Here is a 23,767-nt window from a genome sequence, read left to right as displayed (position 1 = left end):
GAAGAAGTTTGCACCAAATCTGAAGCCAGGAGGTGATTAGCTTACCTTAGCTTAGCTTAGCGACTGGCCAGGCCAAGAAAAAGTTCCAGCACGCAATTTCCCTTAATACCACAGATTGTGATGTATGTGTTCATTTTTGACCAAGCTAGGCTAACTGTTTCCACCAGGTTCCAGTTGAACCACCTCCTTTAGCTTCATACGTAACAGATAGATATGAGAGTGGCATCAATCTTCTCCTCCAACCCCCAGCAAACACGTTAAAACACATTTCCCAAAATTGCGAAGCGATTTCTTTGGAAGTAACATTAGAAAAATTCAAAACCAATACGTCTAATCATCCACTTTGTGTGTGCAGGACCTGACGGAGGCCATACCGCTCCAGGAAGTGGTGTTGTGCAGAGTAAAGTCAGCAGGAGAGGACATCAGCCAGTTGAGCACGCCGGACGATGCCTCGCGCCTCCGAACGCAGCTTAAATTACTCAGCGCTCGCTGGGTTAACGTCTGCCAGCAGCTCAACGAGTGCAAGAGAAGGTGTGTGTGTGTGTGTCTGTCATGTTGCTGTTCATCAATAACCAATGTTTGTTTCACTTTCAAATGTGCCTGAAAGTACATTTGAATGGAATATTCTGTCGGCACATTGCTGCTCTCCCGTGACAGCCACCTATAGCTCACATTGGCCTGGATCTCACCCTCCTTTTTTCTCCTGCTGCCGCTCTTGACTCCTGCAGGTCTGCCGAGGCACGCACGGCGACCGCCGAGCTGCAGCAGAACATGGGCTCCATGCTGGGCTGGCTGGACAAAGCGGAGGGCGTCCTGGCCATCCCTCTGCAGCCGGCCGAGCCACAGCACATCAGAGACACTCTGGGCAAAGTCCAGGTATCCATCGAGACACAACACGGCAGTCATAATGAGCTGTGTGTGTGTGTGTGTGTCTGTGTGTACATGCGTGGGTGTGTAAGTTCATTTAGCTGCTATCATAGTGTAAATGAGATACAGTTCTTTATTATTGCAATCGGCGTTTAAAGAACATTTGAATGTGTGTGTGTGTGTTGATTCAATTTAGACGGTATTATGTTTTCCAATGATTCTATAATGTTTCATTCTGAAATCCAACCTCGAAAACACATTGTTGTTCGTGTGTGTGTGTGTGTGTGTGTATTTGCTTTTGTTAGTTTAGATAATTAGGTTGAAAGAGCTTGTGTCCTACATTGAGCTGCTGCAATTATTTCTTATTAAATTCAGCGTGTGTGTGTGTGTGTGTGTGTGTGTGTGTGTGTCAGGCACATGTGGAGGTGCTTCCTGCCAAGAGGGCGGTGATGGAGGATCTGAACTCCAGACACAAGCAGATAACACTTCCTGCTGAGAGACAGAAAGACATGAGGATCATCAACACGCGCTGGGCTCAGGTTAGCGGCAGCCACTGTGAACACTACGGATAACAGTACGCCAGCGTTTTTTGAATATTCACCTTTTCTCATCAGTGCAATACAGATGCCCGAAGAGGCAAGTGATCAAAACAAATCCATGTTGTCTATGTCTTATCTAAATGGTTTATGTCTTAAGAACAAGTGAAGACGAAATGTTTTGCCAGGATAACGTTTCCAAGTTCCTTAATATATAAAATAGTGTTTTTTACCGTAATAAATCACAGCCTGTCCTTGTTTAGGCGTCCAAGGCTCTGCCTGAGCATCAGCTGGAGATCGAGGGTCTGCTGAGGGAACTGGAGAAGTTTCAGGGCCAGCTGGACGTCCTTTCAGGCTGGGCGTCCAGCACCAGGGACAAGCTAGAGCACAGCCCTGAGGAGCTGCCAGCAAGGGTGGGGGCACACACACACACACACACACACACACACACACACACACACACACACACACACAGCAGAAATGCCCCATTTTGAATCAAACCTTTCTCCGTTCATTTCTCCAGCTCATTGAGGAAGTGCAAGCAAAGCAGCCGGAAGTGGAGTTTGTTTTGAAGCGAGCCGATCAACTGTACAAGGACAGTCCTCACAGCCAACCGGACAAGGTGAGGAATATTCCCCACCTGAAGTTTCCATGTCAAAATAAAAGCATTTAATTGCATCACTGCTACTCAATCATCTGTAACTTTGTGTGCGTGGTGACAGATGAAGTACATCAAGCTAAGGGAGGACTGGACTGTGATCCTGGAGCTGATGCGGCAGCATAAGGAGAGGATGGCTGTCCTGCTAGTGGCAAAAAAAGCCAGTAAGTACATGTTCATATGCAATATGTGGTCTCTATTATGTTGCTTGTAGCTGTCCATTACAGTCTGACTAGTTTTCGGGAGACTCCTTCACGAAATGAGCGCGGCGTTAGGTAAAAATGGCCGCAATGTGAATTCGGTCTGTTTGCAGGTTTACTTGTATGTTTACGCACGTTTTTGTTCAGGCGTGAACTTTTTCGATATGTATATTTATCCTCCCAACAATCAAAACAAGCCTTGGAAGACTTGATCACAGTAAGGCCGTCCTAAAGCATCCCCTGCTTTATGGTCTGTTTGACTCTAAATGGACCATAATGTACTAAATGAACATCATGCTGTGTTGAAGAAGACTTGAAACTAGAGATTGAGACCATAAACTCATGTTTACAATGTTTACTGAGGGAATAAATCAAGAGAGAAGTAGAGTCATTTTATCATAGACTTCTATACAACCAGAGGAGTCGCCCCCTGGTGGACACTAGAGAGAATGCAGCTTTAACGCACTTCTGCATCGGCTTCACTCGGCAGAACTGGTGGTTGCTATAACTGGACATAAATAAGTGGTTTTAAACGGTGTGTGTGTGTGTGTGTGTGTGTGTGTGTGTGTGTGTGTGTGTGTGTGTGTGTCCCAGATGAAAGTCTGGTAGGGAGTTCCCTGCCTGAATCTGCGGCCTTGGCTCAGTTCAACAAGTCCTGGGCGGAGCTCACTGATTGGCTGACCATGCTGGATAACATGGTGAAGAACAAGCGCGTGGTGGTGGCTGACCTGGAGGACATCGACGACAACATCAGCGGGCTTAAGGTCAGGACCTCAGAGATCACTGAAGCAATTGTTGTGGTCCGTGTACAAAGCAATGATTCATTTGATCTGCTATAGTGCACGAATCAATGCCGAAATGAATCAGTAAATTACAGATATTGATTCTGGTGTTTTCAGGTGTCTCTGCAGGAGCTGGACCAGCGGCGCCCCCTGCTGGAGCGACAGGTCACAGCAGCACAGAACCTGAAGAACAAAACCAGCAACCAGGAGACCCGCAATGCTATCACTGAACGCAGTATGTCCCTCACACACACGCACGCACGCACACACACACACACACACACACACACACACACACACAAGCATAATATTTTATGCTGACATATTTCTACACTGACAAGAATGCCTTGAATCAACCACGTCAGATCGTGCTTGTGCAAAGCAGAACCCAGAGCGAGCCGTTAGCTTTCCAATGCTAGCTAAAACTGAGCTGATAACCACTGCGGTCTGCCCACATTAAGCTAGCCACCTCGCTGTAGCTATAAGCTTAAACTGAACATACTAATGTTGAAAGTGCTATATTGATATTTACATATATATTTATATATATATATATATTTGCCATTTTCATTATTTCTGTCATTGTAGTTGACAGGCTTCAGACTCACTGGGAAGACTCCCAGACGAAACTCTACGACAGGACGAAGCAGCTCCGCAACATGCAGCAGGACTCCGCTGATTGGCTGGATGCCAAGAAGAGGGTGGATCACCTCATCAAGCGGGCCAGTGAGAGGATGGAGTCCTGGCAGGAAGTCACGTACACGGTGGAAGCCGTGAAGAAACAAAACGCCGAGCTGAAGGTCGGGCAAAGTGTTTTACACTCTCAGATGTCTGTTTTTTCCCCTCTAAATTAGCATAATTATGACTCATAATTTAGATGCACACATGGTTTTTCCACCTTGCATGTGAGATTTATAAACAGAGGGAATGGTCACATTTTTCAGTTCTTGTCCTTTCTGCCTCAGCTCTTTGCGAGGGAGCTGCAGCAGTGGCAGGGTCAGGTGGATGAAACCAACGCGCTGGCTGACAAACTGCTGACACTGTACGCCAATGACGACACGCACAGAGTCACCCAGGTCAACGACAACATGGTGGCCACCTGGACACACATCAACAGGCGGTAAGGACACTGAAGACAGATATATATGTAGATGAAGCTTTAGGATTATAACTCTAAGCAACATACTGAAAACCTTGTGAGGATGTTATGTTTATATTTCAGTTCGATCATTTTACAGAATGATCCATATTTTCAGCTTTTCACAATGTAATTACACAAAGTAGATCGTGGGGTGTTTTTCATTTAATATTAAAAAATCTCAATATATTTTAAAACGAAATTGAACGAAAGAAGAGCGTTTTGGGGAAATAAATGTTCCACTTCTCCTAAACTTTGGCAGTTTTCCTTTCCTATTTCTGCTTGATGTAGATGGTGTGTTTTACTATTTTTTATCTGCTTTCAGTGTTTTATCCATTGCCTGATTTTGTATTGTTTGCCTCTTTTAGCCATTGTCTTGGCTAACCAACTTAGGACTTACCTCGTTAAATCAAGTTTTCTTTTAATAAAAACTAAAAATCTTAGTTCGAATTTTTGAATGAAACTCAACCTTAAAACAATAAAAACAAGCTCAGAATGGACAAAATATTAGAGATTTGGCAGCATGTACACCTTGGTAGCATGTATCTTGTCATGTGTGTGTGTCTCCAGTGTTTCGGACAGAGAGGCGGCTCTGGAGGCAGCTCTGAAGCTGCTGCAGCAGTCATACCTCGACCTGGAGAAGTTCCTCAACTGGCTGACGGAGGCTGAGACGACCTGCAACGTTTTAATAGACGCCACCAACAAAGAGAGAATGCAGGAGCAGCCGGAGGCAGGAAGGAACCTGCTGGCACAGTGGAAGGTAGGACACACTGTTGTTCGTTCATATATTCCTCCAAAGAAAAGGAGTCTTACTACCTGACCGGCCATGCTGGACACCCAGCCCCAATTGAGGGAGCGATGCGACGAAATCTTTTCTGTGTGAGTCCACTTTTGTGGTTGCAACGAAATAAAGTTGCTCAAAATCCCTCTGTTGGAATCCTGACAGGTATGGAAAGTCCTCCTGCTCTGAGATAACCTCTTAAATAAAGCTTTTAATTCCAGTAGAAACATAAAATACAATTGTCAACAAAACAAAAACAAGTACATTCCTGTAGTGATTTCTTATTTATTTTTTGAGGCCTGTTTGTGTTCTTTTCTCTAACGTTGATCTACACATACGTATATAGAGATGCTGATATGAGACGTATTTTTAGTTCAGAAACATCGAGATTCAACGTATCCTTTGTTTACGATGCAATAAACATGCATTCTTCCAATGGCCACCAGGGGGCGACTCCTCTGGTTGTATAGACGTCTATGAGAAAATGACTCTACTTCTCTCTTGATTTATTACCTCAGTAAATATTGTAAAGTTTATGGTCTCAATCTCAGGTTTCAAGATTGTCTTCCTTGACTGTCCCGGCTGGTATGACAGGAATGCTGACATAGCAGTATAATGAGATCTCATTGGCCGGCCGGTGCCTGGCAGACAAATGTAGAAATCCCCCCACTGCATTGTGGGTGTTAAAGGGAATGCTCTGTTCTGCGAGAGAACATATTTTGACCCTCCGCCGTCACCCTGCACCCACACACACTTTCTGGTGGAACGGCGTGTGCACGATGCACTAGCACATAGATACACACACATGCATACTGTAGGAAACACAATATGCAACATCTTGGGAATACATTTTCGGATACACACTTCCTTTCGACGTGCACGCACTGTCAGTACAACAGCAGCACTGTATGCAGAGCTGAGATAGTCTTCTGTGTCCAATTATAATGGCGGGCAGCAACGCAGCGTAGCATCCAGGGAGCACACACACACACACACACACACACTCACGGGCTATAACACTGAATGCTGATAACGTTTAATTGGAAAATGAGCGCACATATAGTTTATGCACATTTTCAAGTTCTCCCTGCCTCTCCCCTCCTCTCTCTTTCTCACCCTCTCTGTCGTTCAAACTCACACTGATTCACACCCTCCAACTCCATCTCCCTTTTTATGGGTAACTAACCCTCCCTCCATCGCTCTCGACTCTCCCTCCCTTAATCTTCATTTCCAAACCCCTTTCTTTGTCGCACGCATTTAAACAGAGGGCATGCTTGTGCAGTCACATTGAGTGCTAATCTTGGAGGACTGGAAGACGCAGAAGATGATGCTTCTTCTTCTTCTCCGCCTTGACATCTAGTTTTGGGATTCCAGAGTAAAAGTTTCGGGGATGCTACGCAGGAAGGTCTACCATGTTCAGGTTGGGAAAGAAAATCAGGTGCTGTTCTTAAGCAAATAAGCGTTGTAATACTAAATCGAGGCATTTTATTTTAGGGAGAATGTGTCATCTGTTCCAAAAAGCTTTCGAGATGTAGCTTGTACATTGGAAGAATGTTGACCTTTCGGCTGCAGTTTGACCATGTTTTTTAGTCGGTAGAGATCCACTAGCTTTGGACACATTTTGCTGTGTTCACGCTTTGCTTCTGCAACAGGAACTTGTCACATTGTGGGCACAAGTGCTTTTCCTATAAACTAAGAATCTCAACGTGAGCGTATTCTGCTCCAACTGAAAGGCATCGAATATAGAAACGTAAAAACCCACAGAGGCACATGTCAACAAAGAAACACACCCAAAATTATACAGAAAACAAAAATCCATTCTCCATGTTTGATCAAGTGATCCGCTGTCCTTTTCGTCGTCTTTGTTGCTGTTTCGGGTCCTGAATAACCCTTTTCTTCCACTTTTCTTCCAACTTTCAATTTCAAATATTGTGTCAGTTTCTCCAGCATGAAGAGTTCCTCTGTCTCTATATATCCATTGTACCGGGGTAGGGGATCCACTTTACCCCTTATCAACAATACCTTTACCACATACCGTAAGGCCTTTATGCACCGGGGGCGTGACGATGCAATGCCAAGTCGCACCACTTTGTCGATAAAAGGAATATATTCTAATATCGTCGTGCACACGGAGCATGGAACCTTGTCTGAGGTAAATAGTTGCATAGCTTTAGCTACTGTAAGCTCTTACCTTGCGTTTCCTTTGAGCACAATGCTCTGATTGAGTTTGCGTTCCCTCTGGTAAACAGTTATGCAGTGTATATGTCTGGTGCTTATTTGCCTCTGTGTGAATGACAAAAACAACAGTTTGAAAGAAAAGATTGCAATCTGAATTAATCGATGTGAAAAGACCTTTACTGCATTTTCCTGACTGAAATTGAAATTTCACAGATAATATCATATCCAAGTATCTATGTTGTATACCATTTTCCAAAACATTAATATTTTATAGCATTTCCAAAATATATGCAAGTGATCTGCATCTGCAATTCAAAAACGGAAAAACCAAGAACCAAAGTCAAATAACAAGCCGTATTCCGTTTTTGCAAATCCCTTTTTTGTTTTTCCTTTCAAACAGCAGAGCACAGAACCAAGAATATTTCAAAAATGAAAATGGAGGCAATATAATGACCACACTTAAATCCTGAAATGAGGTCTTTCTTTGCTCTGGCCTCCTACCTCTTTACTCTGCACTTCAACCTCCTGGTCCATATGTGATTGACAACCAATTATTGTCAATTACGGTATAAGTGGATAAAGCAGTTTAAGTAGTCTTGTCTTTTCTGACAGACTTGTTCTTTCAGTTACTCTTTCTTGCTAGCTCCCCTATGAAGGTTTCTGTCTGGCTTTTATTGAACAGGATGTTCTTCTAACAATTACTGTAGTTGCAGTTTCTGCACTTACAACCTGTTTCCGGTGCTGCCTCTGACAATGATCAGAGTAAGTTAAACCCAAAATGAAGTAATGTACTTATCTTTTACATTCAGTCAACATAGAAGCACATATGATTACATATTGATAAATGATAGAAAAACACATTGAGGCTATCATTAAATTGAGAATTGACACGACATATATGACATTACATGTAAAGAATATCTGAGATCAAAACACTCTTATATAAGGAAAGAAATCGTAACTCATCAAAGAGAATGAAACTTAAATGAGGATAAAACATATGAATAAAAAGTAAATTACACTTTAAGATAGCACTTCCTCTAAGGCTATAGATTACAGGAGTCCTGTTTCATATTTAGGCGTGAAAACCCAAATGTGCCTGAAAGTATCCAATGTGTAAGTGCCAGCCAGATGCCCAAACCACAGAACGTTGCTGTTGCTCTTTTTAGGGTCTCGCATCTCGCTCCTCAGGAAGAAGAGGTGTTAGGTAGCATCAAAGTTCATCTGCAGTACACAGCAGACACAGTTTTACTCTGTTTCAAGTATTTGTTGAATCTTCAATTCAATAGGGTGTTGAATCAATTGGTGAATCTATTATTTAACTGGAAGAATAAAGAGATCTGTTTTGGGTGTGGTGTGTCTCGGACATTTTTGGTGGATACCTCAACAATAGTCTTTGTGACATGTGACAGTTTATTAAAGAAAATAAAATCGATTCAAACTGAGGATGGATTCAGTCCTCTCTCCGACTACGGAAACGTCACAGCACTCTTCTGTCATTTTTGGACAGAAGAGTGCTGTGTTTTAGAACAGCTCTTGTAGCCAAAGCTGTGATGATGGAAATACAGGAATGTAATCACAATGCAATGCCAGCACTAACTCTGAAGGGTTCTGCCTTTAGGAGAGTATTTGACTTGTGCTTGACATGTTTTTTCTCTCATATCACGGTCGCAGTTTTCAACAGCCCTCCTCCCACAGCAGTCTTCTGCAGACCAGTGTTATTGGATGGGAACTTCATTTTACGACAGTGTCATGCTGGTGTGTCCAACATGCTAAATAGCTGGTAGTCTGTTGCATTGGTTCCCAACTCAGTTCATCCTGACGGTCTGCATCCGCCTACAGCTCCAGAGATCAACCTGAGGGTCACGAGACCGGTAACATGGCAGCAAAGAAGAAAAGAGAACCAATTCATCTGGTTTTTGCTCTTGATTTGTGAGATTAGGGTAAAAAAATGAAAACATTCTAGAGTCAAACTTCCTGTATCCCAATGGTAATACAACTGAAGTCATTTTATTTGGACCACAGCATTTAACCAACATTATATCGTCTCATCTCGGCCCTTTGTCCTCTTCTGTTTAAAGTACATATTGTCCGATCACTTAATTTGATTCTCAGAGTACATCAGAATGATACATGTTGAAGCTCATATTTAAAATAAAATTCTCGGAGCATGCACCCCCCCCCCCCCCCGACAGGTATGTACATTGAGCCCTGCATTATGGCTCAATCCAAGTGGTTGCTGCTTTTTATAGAGTAAATCACTCTCTCAGATCCCAATCCCTTTACTGAGCACTCACGCAGTGCAAGCCAGTGAATTACTGAAAGATTGCTGCTGCAATTACCAAGAAAATAAAGTGCGCTCCAACAGAAATGACTGCTCTTGCTTATTTTCCACGAACTCGTACTGTGTTCGTGCGTCACTAGGATCTCCATGCAGAGATGTCACTCCCTGGATGAGAACGGGCAGAGTATAAAGTGTGTGCTCCAACTGAATGTACTGCTCTTGCTTCTTTTCCACTAACTGTTGTTTGTGTCACTAGGATCTCCAGGCAGAGATTGACAGCCACACAGAGATGTATCACTCCCTGGATGAGAACGGGCAGAGGATCATGACCTCACTGGGGGACTCTGAGGATGGGGCTCTGCTCCAGAGACGTCTGGACAACATGAACCAGCGCTGGAAAGACCTGCGCAACAAGACCCTCAGCATGAGGTGAGGCCGGGACTCTGTCTTTGTTCTGGACCGCCGTGGAGTTTATCGAAAGCGTAAGAGACAAAAAAAACAACTGTGATTTTGTGTTTCAAGGGCCCACCTGGACTCAGAGATGGCCCCGTGGAAGAGGCTCCACATGTCGCTGCAGGAGCTGCTGAACTGGCTTAGGCTTAAAAGTCAACAGCTGGAAGAGGAGCCGCCTGTTGGGGGGGACGTCTCCGCCGTGCAGGCACAGCTGGACACACACCGGGTAGGAGGACACACACATACTATGTGGGACACGGACAATTAGACCGCTTGTCTCTGCAGCGTTTTATACTGAAAAATGTGAGATTTTTGCAGATTCTGGATTTTTATTATTTTCCTCAACACACGCACTTGATCGTCTGTCATTCCACAGTCAACCAAACAATTACCAAGAAGAGTGTAGCACAGCGTAGGATCACGTGGACCTTTGGGTTTTGCTATTATAAAATTAGACATCTGATCCTATCAGGACACAACATCATTTCATCTAATTTGTAGTTCATTTTTATTATTCTAAATCTGTGGGGTGGCAAAAATTGCGGTTCTTACTTGGTATTTATCCATCCTGAGTGTAGCTCCGAGTCATAATTGAAGGAAACACGTCTCGGAACCTTCAGCTCAGCACCAGTGCAGTAAGCAAGCAACGAAAAGAGCCTGTTTGATACTTTCATCATAAAGGTTTTGTGGTTTCATTATAAAAGCATCCATTTACGTTTGAGGCACACTTAATGTCCCCCTGACTAACATTACGCAGATCAAAGGCTCACAATAAATCGAAAGTATTGTGGAAAGGGTTCAAGGGAAAAACATTTTATGCAAAACAAAAAAAAGCGATGATTGGCTCTGCTGATTTTGTCATTTCATGTGTAAAACTACAATAAGTTCTCGCAGAAATGCATTAGGGAAAAGGCTTTCAGTCAAAGCGTTGCATAATAAATCCAGACATGTTTTAGTTTGACGGGACACTTAAGTCCAACAATGTTTGTGCACAGAATACACGCAATGGGCTACGTTGACTCCTGAGGCTGTTTTATGCATCCTTGAAGCAGAGGTCTTAAGCTCAAATGACCACAATAATATCTACATCATGCCACTTTCAATAAAAGTAAAAAACATTCATTGTATGTGTGTGTGTGTGTGTGTTTGCACAGGGCTTCAGGAAGGACTTGAGAGCTAAGGAGCCAGTTGTGACCAAGGCTCTGGACGATGTGGGAATCTTTCTGTCGGAGCTTCCCCGGGAGACACCATCACCTGAGCAGAGGGGTAACACATGTTTCCAAAAAAAGAATTGATTGCGGACAGGTCTGCATAGAGGATGCTGCAGGAATGTGTTCTGAAACAGGAGGTCTTATGGAGAGTAACGCCTCCGTTCATGCTCGGAGCTTGCGCGCCGTCTGCTGAGGCGCGAGTATAAAACAAAGCTTGACCCGACTACTCATTATCTTCAGTAGCCGGGTCATCATTTCTGGAAAGAGACATTGCTGATGACTTTTTCAAATGTGTTTTTATATTTGCCGCTTTGAGCACCACAAGCCGAGTGCTGTCGAGTCCCGTTATATTGGAGAGAGGACAGACATCTCTATGGCCGACCTTTCTAACACTCTGCAACTCGCACCAAAACAATCGAGATTGATAAATATGGGGTCAGGGCAGTCTCAATAATTGCAAATGCACACAGAAAGATTCACAAATAAATTTGACTCTCAAATGCACGCAGAACGATTCACAAATACATTCCAATGCACACATAAATAAATTACGATTTATATAAATGTAAAAAAAACAATCCCAAATATATTTCTGCATTTGTATGTATTTCTGTGTGGATTTTTTTTATTTGTTTGTGGATTTGTATGACTTCTGACCTGTCGCCTCCGCAAATTGCGCACTGTAACGGCAGCAGCCTCGTGGGGAGGGGAGGAGGGAGCTGCGCTCATGTAATTGGTTGACAATTAGAATGTTGAAAAAACCGCATTTGCGAATCCAGCCATGTCAGGAGAGTCTTAAAAAACCCACAAATACATCTGTAGCGATCCACAAATAGATGCAGTGCGATCTACAAATAAACACATACAAATCCACAAACAAATAGAAAAAAATCCACGCAGAAATACATACAAATGCAGAAATACATTTGATTTTTTTTTATATTTATATAAATTGTAATTTATTTATGTGTGCATTGAAATGTATTTGTGAGTCTTTCTGTGCGCATTTGCAATTATTGAGACTGATCTGACTCCATAGATAAATGGCACTGCAAGTAAGAGGGACAATATATTTTTTGGATTCTGGGATGAACTGTCCCTTAAAAGATACATCGATATGATAGATTAAGAACGTAAGCGGTGTAAGCATAAGCTCTTTTGTGGCGTTATTTAGATTGGATTATTTGAACACACCTGCCATTCAAATGTGGAAACACGGGAATAAAAGCTCATTAATTAGCAGAGCAGCACCAGGATCAGCTCTAGCACTTGAAGTCCTGCATAAAAGGCAAATATGAAGTGAATTTAACAGACCTTTGGACCCTAGTAACGGCTTGGTAACAACCACACATGGGGGTTAACGCACACACGCACGCACGCACACACACACACACACAGACTTTCCTGCAGCACCTTGTTCACCATGGCTGCAGCTCGGTTACCAGGCTCGTAGAAAGCAGCTGAACTTTAACTGTGGCCCAAATAAACCCATTCAGCCGCCAAACTCAAACGCACTCGGAGAACACAGAATAGACAGGGTGAACTCCAGCTGCTAACAAGCAGAGATGGGCAAAGATACATCAAAATGTATTTAGATACAAAATACAAAATACCCCTCAAATAAATGTATCTAAATTAAATACAAAATACTGGTGCCAGAAAATGTAACAAAATACAATACATGTATTTTGTATTTAAAATACAGGAAATACTTTTTTCTGGATTTTACGCTTTCTCACAATTTGGTATAGCAGAGCATTCAGGTTTGGGCTATATGTACACAAAGCTCTGGTGAAGCCCACAAAAAGGAAGAACAGTCACAGACATGTCAGTGTAACTAAGCACATCTGTGCTTGTTGATGGTCCTTCTTGAACATCATCTTGCTGAGACATGTTGTCCACCTGGCCAACTGTAGAATGTATGAAGTAATAAAACAAGAATACTTTCATAATATGCCTTTTAAATAAAATAAATTGGATATTTAATGTATTTTTTAACAAATGGACATCTACTGTCATAGCCTGGCTAACTGTGAACTATATTATCTGCCAGTAATTGATATGGCATTATGACATTCACATTGAGAAGATACAGCATAACTTATAATACAGTGCAAGATTAGATGGTCAGACGTCTCTTGATAAGGTTATCATGAACATACAAGCTCCCAATCTCCCTCTTCCTATATAGCTAGCTACTCGACTGATGAGTTAACTTGCTAAACACTGGCTATGCACTAGCCTAGACAGCATGCTAGCGTCATTAGCATGTTAGCATCGAGCTTGATATTATAACCATCACCATGTAGATACAATAGGCTCTGTAGCCAGACCCAGACATCAATTATACATCAAGCGAGTTGACATCTGTCACACTCAGATAACACATTTAACTTGACAGACAATCCGTTGAACTTGAAGATCTGAAGACTGAACTCGTGAACTGTTTTTTGATTTGTGGAGAAAGTACTTTGAGTATTTTAAATACAAAATTACTCCACTCTAAAGTATTTTGTTACAAATTACGTTCGATTTTTATCGGCCCTGTCAAATACAAATTACAAAATACTCAAGTATTTGAAATACGTATTTCAAATACAAGTAATATAAATACTGCCCATCTCTGCTAACAAGCATGTACTTCCTCATAGGAAGTAGTTTGCTCTTCAAACCGGCGGCGGTCGGGGACGCCTAGAAAGCTGAATCGACTGTGCTTTTGAGAATATGACATTTTGCTTGCTATAAATTCATCCGAACCACCGGTTTTCCTCCTCATCAGGACATGTGGAATCTAAATATTAGACGTAGTGGTGGAGAAAATAAGAGATTCTAGATGTGTGGCCACATCCTTTGAGGATACAAATTGCTGCTTTCATTGTCCACCGATGTTAATCCAGTACCTCTTCTTACCACAACCCTCAGATATCGGCCCCGAGGAGCGTGCTCAGAATGTCGGGCGAGTCCTGCGCAAAGAAGCCGAGGACGTGATGGTCAAGTGGGACAGGCTCAACTCCGATTCGGCCAACTGGCAGAGGAGGCTCGAGCTGGCTCTGGATCGGCTGATGGAGCTCCGGGAGGCGGAGGACCTGCTGGACGGACAGCTGCGGCGGGCCGACATGGTGAAGGAGGCGTGGGAACCAGTTGGTGACTACCTGCTGATTAACTCCCTGCCGGAGCACATCGACAGAGTCAAGGTCAGAGCCAATAACGCTCACTTCAAAAGTTGGACAGCATGTGGCATCAAATCATTAAAGGAGCCCCGAGAGGTGAAGGGAGAGAAATAGGACGAAATAGATGCATTGACTCTAAGCAAGTGAGATCATGGTTGAGAGACTGGTGACTTTTAGATGATCGTCGTGTCATTGCATGAATTTTGTAAAATAATTTGAGCTTTGGACGAAGCTAGGTGGAATCCTGTGCTACCACTCCTTATGCCTCTTTTTGACAGCCATGTACAAAGCCATGAAAATATTGTAAATATAGTTGTTAAATATATATATATTTATATAGATATATGCACAAACACTTGGACGTTTTTTCCCCATCCACAGCAGTACATTACTTTCCTCCCGTTTGTTGTAACTGTACCAAGATCTAAAAAATGATTTGATAATGATTCATTGGTGTTTAAATGCTCCCACATTATATTTTAAAAACATATGTAACAGTCACAGATGTGCATTTCCGGCCCCTGAATCTGCACGCTTCATGGAAGACATAGAAGAGTAAGCCCACCTTGCATCTATCAACCAGTACAGTTACACTTGTAGCGATAGTTGCATTAATCCTACTTAAGCCTGTCAGTGTTTTCCATACATCAGCAAGCATTAAACATGCAGAAGAAGAGGGGTTTACATGATGGATGCATCTGTTTCTCCCTGTTAGAGGTGTTGAGGTGAGAAACGACTGAACGGGGGGGGCTACTAATAACCTGTCTGTGTTTCCCATCTGTCCTCTCATCACTGCAAACAATGCAGCGCAATACAAGCGGCCTGACAATTCATTTCCAGTGTGTGTGTGTGTGTGTGTATGTGTGTGTTCCAGAAGTTCCAGGAAGAGATCGCTCCGATTGAGGTTGACATAATACACATGAACCAGTTGGCGTCCACTTTCCGTCCGCCCGACATCCAGCTGTCGCCTGGCAACCTGGACCGCATCGACGATCTCAACACGCGCTGGAGGCTGCTCCAGGTACAGACACACAGATGCTGTGCATGCATTCATCTCCAAGTCTCCACAGCTTTGTCCCGCTACCCTAGACTTCTATCACTAACTCTTTCTAACAGCTCCATGCCGAGTCCAGCAGGAGTCCAGTTCTGCAAACCCGCACCCGTCTGCACCCATAGAGCTCTAATACCAGAACCTTCCCGTTACTCTGCAATTATTTCCGAGTCAAAACCTGCGGTTAGACACACACACACGGTCGCTCCCTTGTGCTTTATTATTTGACTGTGGTTTAAATTTGGGTTCTCCGGGGCATGAGCTTAAAAGCATTCTGGTGTACTCTGAGAAGAACATTAAGTGATAAGACATTTACTTTAAGCAAAAAACTAATTTATTGTTCAGTTATTAATCAGTATTTGAGCTCTATTATTATTAACCTTTATTTATACAAAACCCATTCAGACCGATGTCTCATTTTCATAAGCTTTAGTCATAAAAAAACACACAGATAGTAGCGAGAACCATCGCCTGTACAAATAAAGTGATTAGTTTTCATTGAACCCTGTTACTGTATGTCTTCATATTAACTTCCACTGTAAAGCTGTTAGAATTGTTGCCTATCTTCTATTTGCAATTAATATGCATTCAATCCAGTTCAATTAATTAAATTAAAATGATAATCTACTCTGGCTGAAGTAGTTTATCAAGAGTAAAATAATAGCTGTGATTTATACACACCTCTGCATCAGCAACCGCTGAAATGAAGGCAGGCTCCTTAACTCTCTCTGGTCCGTGTACGTTTTGATAGTCTGTTTACCGTTCAGTCGATGATATGAACACGGACCCTCCTCTTCCTTAAGCTCGTTGACCTCATCATCTCATCAGTATCCATCCGGGCCTCATTATTCGTGTTCATAAAAGTTCTCTCAACGAAATCGCCTCATTCTACTTTGAGTTAAAAAAGAACAGGCAATCAGATCCAACTGTGTGGGTTAATGAGTGACTGCTGCACTGAACACGGGGGGGTTACTTGGCAACTCAAATTCTCATCTCCCTCCACAGATGTTCTATGGGATTAAGGTCCGGAGTCTGGCTGGGCTTCTTTGTTACTGAGCACTTAGAAGATCGACAAGGGGTCCGAAATAATGACACACTTTGCTGGATGTAGTATTGTTGCAGTTAGAGCACACGTCACTAAAACCATTTGGAAAACACATATAAGAATATATTATTATAATACAATCATTTCTATAACTGTAGCGACAGGCCAGAGCTGCACTTCTCAACGGGAGACTACCTTTCAGAAACTGTGAATCATAAATGCCCACGTCAGAAATGGAACACTCTCAATACGTCCTACGGTGCAAGTAATTGCTTGCAGGCTTTCTGATAATTCATGTCAATTCAACTTTAACGTAGGGAAATGAAGACGCTGTAGACATCTTCACGCTGATTGGCCAAGACTCGACACATCAAAGGCTAACTAGTTTTCTCTTTCCATCAAGCTCTCATGCGACACTGGCTACGAAAAATGATTGCATCCAAGAAAACGTTGAGGCAACCAGTACTAGCCAATTAAAGCACAGAAGTCCTATGGTGAAGATCACGACATCACCTTTTCTCCTCGGCTCACTCCAATCTGAGAAACGCTGGCTGGCCAGTTGACCCCCCCCAAAACAATCTCTATGGATCTACATGATTCACGTGGATGATATATTTTGATTGAAAACGGAGAATTTTGCTGAAAAGTGACAAGTTTGCAGGTATGTTACTTAAAGAAATACTTCAAAAAGAGTTGTCTTCAAGAATTCAAGATAACACAGAGTGAGTGATTGATACGAATGATCATTTTGGAGGTGAAGTATTTCTTTAAAATTCAAAAGCGCGTTTGATTCAACAGAAACATGAGGAATGGCCTTTATTCTCTGCAACGAGGAATAACAGTCAAGGATTCTCACTTTCATCCTTCACTTTTAGTCAGAGACACGCGTGAGCTGATATCAAGAGGATAAGAAAGGAATTTTAAAGTATTTAATTTGGACAGAAACGGGGATTTAACTGCCAGTTTTTCAAAAGTCAGTTTCCATTGCAGGTGGTTCATTGGAAGCGGGATGTTTGCCCGGGAATTCTGCCATCACTTTTAACGGCAGGGTGACAGATCTGTGTGTGTCTGTGTGTGTGTGTGCCTGCTCCGCGTCCAACATAAGTGTTTGTGCTTTCATGTTTTCTGCTTTAGTAAATGTGGCTTAAATTTGGGTACATGTGTACAAGTGTACACGTTTAGTGCGTGTGTGCGTGCGTGTGTGTGTGTGGGTACTTGCACATTCAGGTCACTTTAGTTGGTTCAGAGTGTTCTGTCATGCTTAAAAGCTAGAAGCTGATTGGTCAGTGCGGGGACATCACGCCCTCTGAGTAATTTCAACAAATTCCTCCTCAACAATCCCGCTCCTCTTGTTTGTACAACTCTAATTAGGTTACCATGGACACGGGGAAAGGCAACTCAGACAGAAATGGATTGGGTGAGGTGGACTCGAAGGTAATGTCATCGTTTAGTTTCATGTCACATCAAAGCCCCCACCCATCCCAAAAAACGGACCGGTCATTGCTGTCATATCTTCATTATCTTCACCCGGTCCATACCAACAATATCTCATCATGGCCGACTTATGCGGGGTGTGGATGAACGGTTGGCTGGTTCATCAGCTGTCCACTCGGGCTGGGTAATAACAACCCATCCCTCAGCCTCAGGACTTCAATCGAAGGAAGTTGAGACGCCAATGAGCTTTCAATGATTCACTTTCCAATTCAGTTTTTTTTACCTCCTGGAACAAAAATCCGTGACTAATCAGTGTCTGCCAAAGGTCTGCATGCCGGCCGGAGCTGCATGTGTTGCCCGGGAACATTAGATCATCGAACATGGGGTCAGGAAGCGTCAGTGATGACGACACACGGCGGCTCCTCTGGGGACGGTCGGGATGCAGCGAGCTGTCAAGTGCTGCACCAAAATCATGCCTGCAAGCATCGGATGTCTTTTCATGTGAATTATACATCAGATTAGAAAGGCGTGATGAGTGGGGATAGAGAGACAGAAGTGGTTGTACATGCCATCCTCTAAGGCTGTTTCAGTATTTGCATTTTCTTCAAACCGTATGAACTATGGCTGACATTATTGTTATTGTCACTTAACCTTTTATATACTTACTTCCACCCAGGAGACAGATGTTCGTGTTCCGTTGGACATCAAAAGTCAAAGTTGACTTATTTCAAATTAAGTATCTACACAACTTATGTCACGTAACAAACTAGCCTGCTTATTGAAACGCCCACCAGCATCTTTTCTTTCCTGAACCGAACCAGGAAGTTGTAGTTTTGCTGCTTCGACCTGAACGAATGCTTCTCTGTAATCGTTGTGCATTTGATAATGAAGAACTTGAAACAGCAGTTCAAACCAACATCAGTGTCAGTGTGGCCGCCGAATTGTGGATGTGATTTCTTGTGGTTGTCTCGGGCCAGCTCATGGAAATGGACCCCAAAGTGTATTTAATGGAATGGAGTGCATTTGTATACACAGCACTTTACATTTATGCACGCTTGTTACTTGTATGAGTTACATTTTGGGTTTAGATATCTGTTGAACATATTTCTTCTGATGCAGTGATGCCTCACATGAAGTAGATATTGTAAATCTGCCTAGAAATAAAAAGTCTTTCCTTGGATGAATGAATGTGTGAGCCAGGAGAAAAGTGTGTGCCCCCCGCTGGGCTTAGCGCCCTCCTCACTGTGTGTAGCTACAGAGCTGCGCTGATTTGCTGCGATCATCTCAACTCCATCGAGACAGACAGCTCATTCGGAGCTGAAGGAGACTCACGGGAGACTGCATCCCCTCTAATTCCTCCACTACAAATCCAATTATCTCTTCCATGCTTGTCTTTGTGCCTCCTCCCCTTCCTCCCCATCCATGTACTTCTACTGGCTGCTTTTTTTTTCTGAGGCATATTATGTGTCATAGTTTACATTGATACATGCAAAAAACATCACTCTCATTGTATTCCCACCATTGCCTTTTAAAGCTATTCATAACTTTCAGGAAACATAATGGCTGAAAGTTGTGTTGTGGCCATAAAATGATCCATCGATCGATCTATCCGTCCGTCTATCGAAACGCATTTCTTTCCATCTTTCTCCATCAGATCTCCATCAATGAACATCTGAAGCAGCTGACTGACGCTCAGAGGGACTTTGTCATTCTGCACGGTGAGTAAAACACACTCACACACACACCTACCTGGAAACAGTCTGGTCAGTTGACAAGACTGTCAGGTTGTGTGGGAAAGAGAAAAGACAAAATGTGTTAGACAAAGTGAGGCACCCACCTCCTGTCAGTGGCACTCGATAAGTGATAAGTGAGAGAGAGAGAGAGAGAGAGTGGAACAGTGCTCGATTGTCAACAGGCCACTGATAACTGAATAATGGAAGAGGGAAAGAGTATATAAAGGCTCCTCATCGAGCCTATGATGGCGTATCGATCTGTTAATGCAGCCTGTATATTCGTTTTTATGACCCAGCGCTTTATCCAACACGGCCGAGGCTCTCATCCGTATCACAGTCCCATCTTAAAGATTAAAGTCCATCAATGATCGATGCATTGAATGAAAGAGTAGAGGTCGTGTCTTCTTCTCCAGCATTTCAAAAACACAAAGAACAAACATGGATTAAACATTGCGTTTGTCAGCGTACATTTTATTCTCTCAACAATTAGTCTCACCCGACTGGGCTGTGATTGGCTAGTGCTGCTGGGCTGGGATTGGTGTAGCACATTTCAACAACAAGGTAATTCAAAGTGCTTCACATAAAACCATTAAAAGCATCAAAACACAAGGCAAAAGAAAAGGAGATTTCAAAAACAATTAAAAAACAGTGTAAGAAATAAAATGCAGTAGTAAAATGCAGAAATGCAGGAAATTGATTAATATATGAATTGAATGTGGTTCAATTAAAGGCAGCAGCAAACAGAAAAGTCTTCAATCTTGATTTAAATGAGCTGAGGGTCTCAGCAGACCTGCAGCTTTCTGGGACTTTGTTCCAGATATGTGGAGCAGAAAAACTGAACGCTGCTTCTCCATGTAAGCCACAAAGAGCTCTTATTGATACTCTGTTCTTTTTTCTTGACAAAATAATCGCTTTTAAGAACATGTAATAGAACACAGGTAATGTAGTAATCAGAGCTAGGCTTGGCATTCAAGATAAAGTGACACAAAGGAACTCTTGGCATACATTAAACATTGCAGATTAATGTTGTATTCAACTGTAAGACTTTTTTTTTTCTTTTCATTTAAGGATGTCCACCTGGAGCCACTCATTAAACTGCTAGCTGCTTTCTCTCATCAATTCTCTTCAGTTTAATTACAAGACCACGGATAACATCACAACAACACTCATACGCTCATGGCGGTGATTACAATTCAGGAACCACAGGGGGGGCTTGTAAGAAAAAAAAGAAAAGGAAGAAACCAAAAATTCAGATGCAAATTATATGGCCATGACTTAGTGTGTAAGATGGTGGAAAAACAGCAACCACTTGTATAAAATATCATGATATCAAAGGACAAAACATAGATGAGTCAATGAACTATGAGTCAATGTCACATTTGCTCATATATGAATGTTCCATCGAGCTTAATAATCAAGCAATAATAAATATAGCAGAACGGATAGAGATGGTGATAGGGGAACAATCTAAATGACAGTGATGATGAGAGATGATGTAAGAATGTACATGTTTTCATATCTTACTGCCGTGTTGCTATGTGTTCTGGCAGTTGTCCTGCGAAGCATCGTTCTGTTTTTATATGCAGCAACTTTTACCCGTAGGGCACAATAACGCTTATACAGTGGGTAGTTTCAGCCGAGCGATCCGATTGGTCCGAGATACAATCCAACTGTGCTGACAATTTCCAGACAGCACAGTCTGCTTAAATGGCTGGTGTGCCAACTCTTGTGGGCATAATAAATGAGATAATTAGCAATAATTCTTGTTTTTCTGCTGTTTTTCATTATCATGTATATATTACTTTGAAGAAAACTTTTCATTACACAAGACTTTTTGCTGTGTACACGTTTCCTGGACGTCCATGCTTATGTTGGACCTGCAGGATGTTGCTTGTGCAGTAAAATATGCGTGTGAGAAGTTTAATAGTGTGGGAAGTTTGTACAGTTGTTTTGACCTTTGTTTCTCTTCATCAGCAGGATCTGTAGAGAGCCCCTTCGAGCAGGGCGTCTCCCCAAACAACGTGCCCTATTACATAAAGTAAGTAGCTGAGCTGTTGCCAGCAGATCTCTCAACTAGTCTACACACAAATTCTGACCAAATTAGTTAGTACTAGTCAACACAGTCTCACTGCAGTTCGTGACATAGTCACAAAATGCAATCTATTGGTTTTGTGTATAAGGACACAAATTATCCGGTTATTTTATGTCGCCCCGAATGACTTTTTTTCAGGGTGACTATAACAAAATAATAACAAAAAGTTAGGTTCAGGCAACAAAACCACTTACTTAGCATCAGGAAAAGCATCATGGTTGGCCTTAAAATAACTGAATACAGTTCAGTTTTGGCAACAAAACCACCAACAGTTGGGTTGAGGCAACAAAACCACCAACAGTTAGGCTGAGGCAACTAAACCACCAACAGTTAGGTTGAGGCAACAAAACCACCAACAGTTAGGCTGAGGCAACTAAACCACCAACAGTTAGGTTGAGGCAACAAAACCACCAACAGTTAGGCTGAGTCAACTAAACCACCAACAGTTAGGCTGAGGCAACTAAACCACCAACAGTTAGGTTGAGGCAACTAAACCACCAACAGTTAGGTTGAGGCAACAAAACCACCAACAGTTAGGCTGAGGCAACTAAACCACCAACAGTTAGGTTGAGGCAACAAAACCACCAACAGTTAGGTTGAGGCAACTAAACCACCAACAGTTAGGTTGAGGCAACAAAACCACCAACAGTTAGGCTGAGGCAACTAAACCACCAACAGTTAGGTTGAGGCAACTAAACCACCAACAGTTAGGTTGAGGCAACTAAACCACCAACAGTTAGGTTGAGGCAACTAAACCTCAACGTGGTGTCGACTGGTTGAAAGTCCTGGAAGGACGGATGTTTACTCCTAGTGGTTACAGAAATGTTCAAGAGAAATATGAATGACCATGAAAACAAAACATACAATATTATAATCAACTCTTCAAAAATCTTTATCTTAACAACCAGTGGGTAAAAAGTTGGGTTTTCGGGATACGAAGCAGCAAGTCTTCTCTACTGTTTATAGACTTTTCTAAAAAGTAGAAATAATAATTTTTTCAGCTATTAGTAGAGGAAAAGTCACTTAGCCCTTCTTATGCTAAATAACGCTAGCGTATTGTATTTAGAGGAAGTGTGACGAGCAAAAGACAATTGTTTTAAGTTATAACAGAACTGAATGCTGTACTTATATGAAACGATATTGCTGTTAAGTTAGGGCTGCACAATTAATCAAATTTGAATCGCGATCACGATTTTGGCTGCCACGATTAAATGAGCATGATCGTCTGCGATATTGACGTTTGAAATGCGTGCTCTGCTACATATCAAATCAAGCGCTTCCTCAACTAACAGTCAGCCGACCACCAGGGGGCGAAAGAGATGGGAGGTGTCATGCGCGCACCCTGCAGACGCCGGTAGAAGTAGAGAGACAGACAACAGAGCAGACGGTCACGGGTGTCGTGTGAAAGCTAAATGAAATATCAGGCGAGGAGCTAGCCCCTCGAAAAGGATCATCATTCGTTGTCTGGAAGTTTTTGGGATTTAGGGCAAGTGATGTTAACCAAGAACAAATCATATGCACAGAGTGCGTTCGAGTTGTGTCTGCACCGCATAGTGATGCAGAGACGTACATTAGCTGGAATGTAGCACAACATGGAAGTGAAAGCAGTGCTCTGTTGATTTAATTTTGGGTAAAAAGTGTTGATACTATTTAATTTATATTTTCCTTCTACGAGATGCACTGATCAGGACCAGTCTAATGCAAAGATTTGTACATTAGCCAGAATGTAGCACAACATGGAAGTGAAAGCAGTGTTCTTGTTCATTTAAACGTGAGTGCAATAAAAAGATGTTGTCCCTACAATTAATGAATAATCGTGATAAATAATCGTGATCTCAATATTGATCGAAATAATCGCGATTATGATTTTGGCCATAATCGCGCAGCCCTATGTTAAGTTATGTTTTAGGTGTGTTAATGGAATCGTTATGAAGTCAACTTTAAGGAGTGAGCTATCTTTAGTTCTTTTGTCTGCCTCCTAACTGGGTTTTCCTCAAAGTAGTTGCTATTTCCAATTGCATAGATACATTATATGTGCCTTATGTAAATAAGTTATGTGTGAGGCAGCAACATACTGTACTATGAAGCAGTGTTTGGGAAATCACATCTGACAAGTCAAATTATTATTATTCTATTTCTTACGGACAAAAGTGT

At 42.3% G+C, this 23,767-nt stretch overlaps 1 protein-coding gene across 1 annotated transcript in view; it reads left to right on the top strand.

Annotated features, from left to right (window-relative positions):
• LOC306797451 (dystrophin-like) overlaps positions 1-23,767 on the top strand; it is a 218,733-nt gene that overhangs the window by 154,341 nt on the left and 40,625 nt on the right. Inside the window, 18 exon segments of the mRNA XM_079296817.1 lie at positions 356-531; positions 729-876; positions 1,281-1,406; positions 1,667-1,816; positions 1,927-2,025; positions 2,126-2,225; positions 2,856-3,025; positions 3,161-3,278; positions 3,632-3,843; positions 4,009-4,163; positions 4,752-4,941; positions 9,681-9,853; positions 9,947-10,103; positions 11,032-11,143; positions 14,011-14,282; positions 15,133-15,279; positions 19,443-19,506; positions 21,499-21,559. Coding sequence (XP_079152943.1) covers positions 356-531; positions 729-876; positions 1,281-1,406; positions 1,667-1,816; positions 1,927-2,025; positions 2,126-2,225; positions 2,856-3,025; positions 3,161-3,278; positions 3,632-3,843; positions 4,009-4,163; positions 4,752-4,941; positions 9,681-9,853; positions 9,947-10,103; positions 11,032-11,143; positions 14,011-14,282; positions 15,133-15,279; positions 19,443-19,506; positions 21,499-21,559 — 2,630 coding nt within the window.

The sequence above is a fragment of the Melanostigma gelatinosum genome (genome assembly GCF_949748355.1).
Source record: "Melanostigma gelatinosum genome assembly, chromosome: 24".
Taxonomy (NCBI): domain Eukaryota; kingdom Metazoa; phylum Chordata; class Actinopteri; order Perciformes; family Zoarcidae; genus Melanostigma; species Melanostigma gelatinosum.
This window is presented reverse-complemented; position numbering and strand designations above follow the sequence as displayed.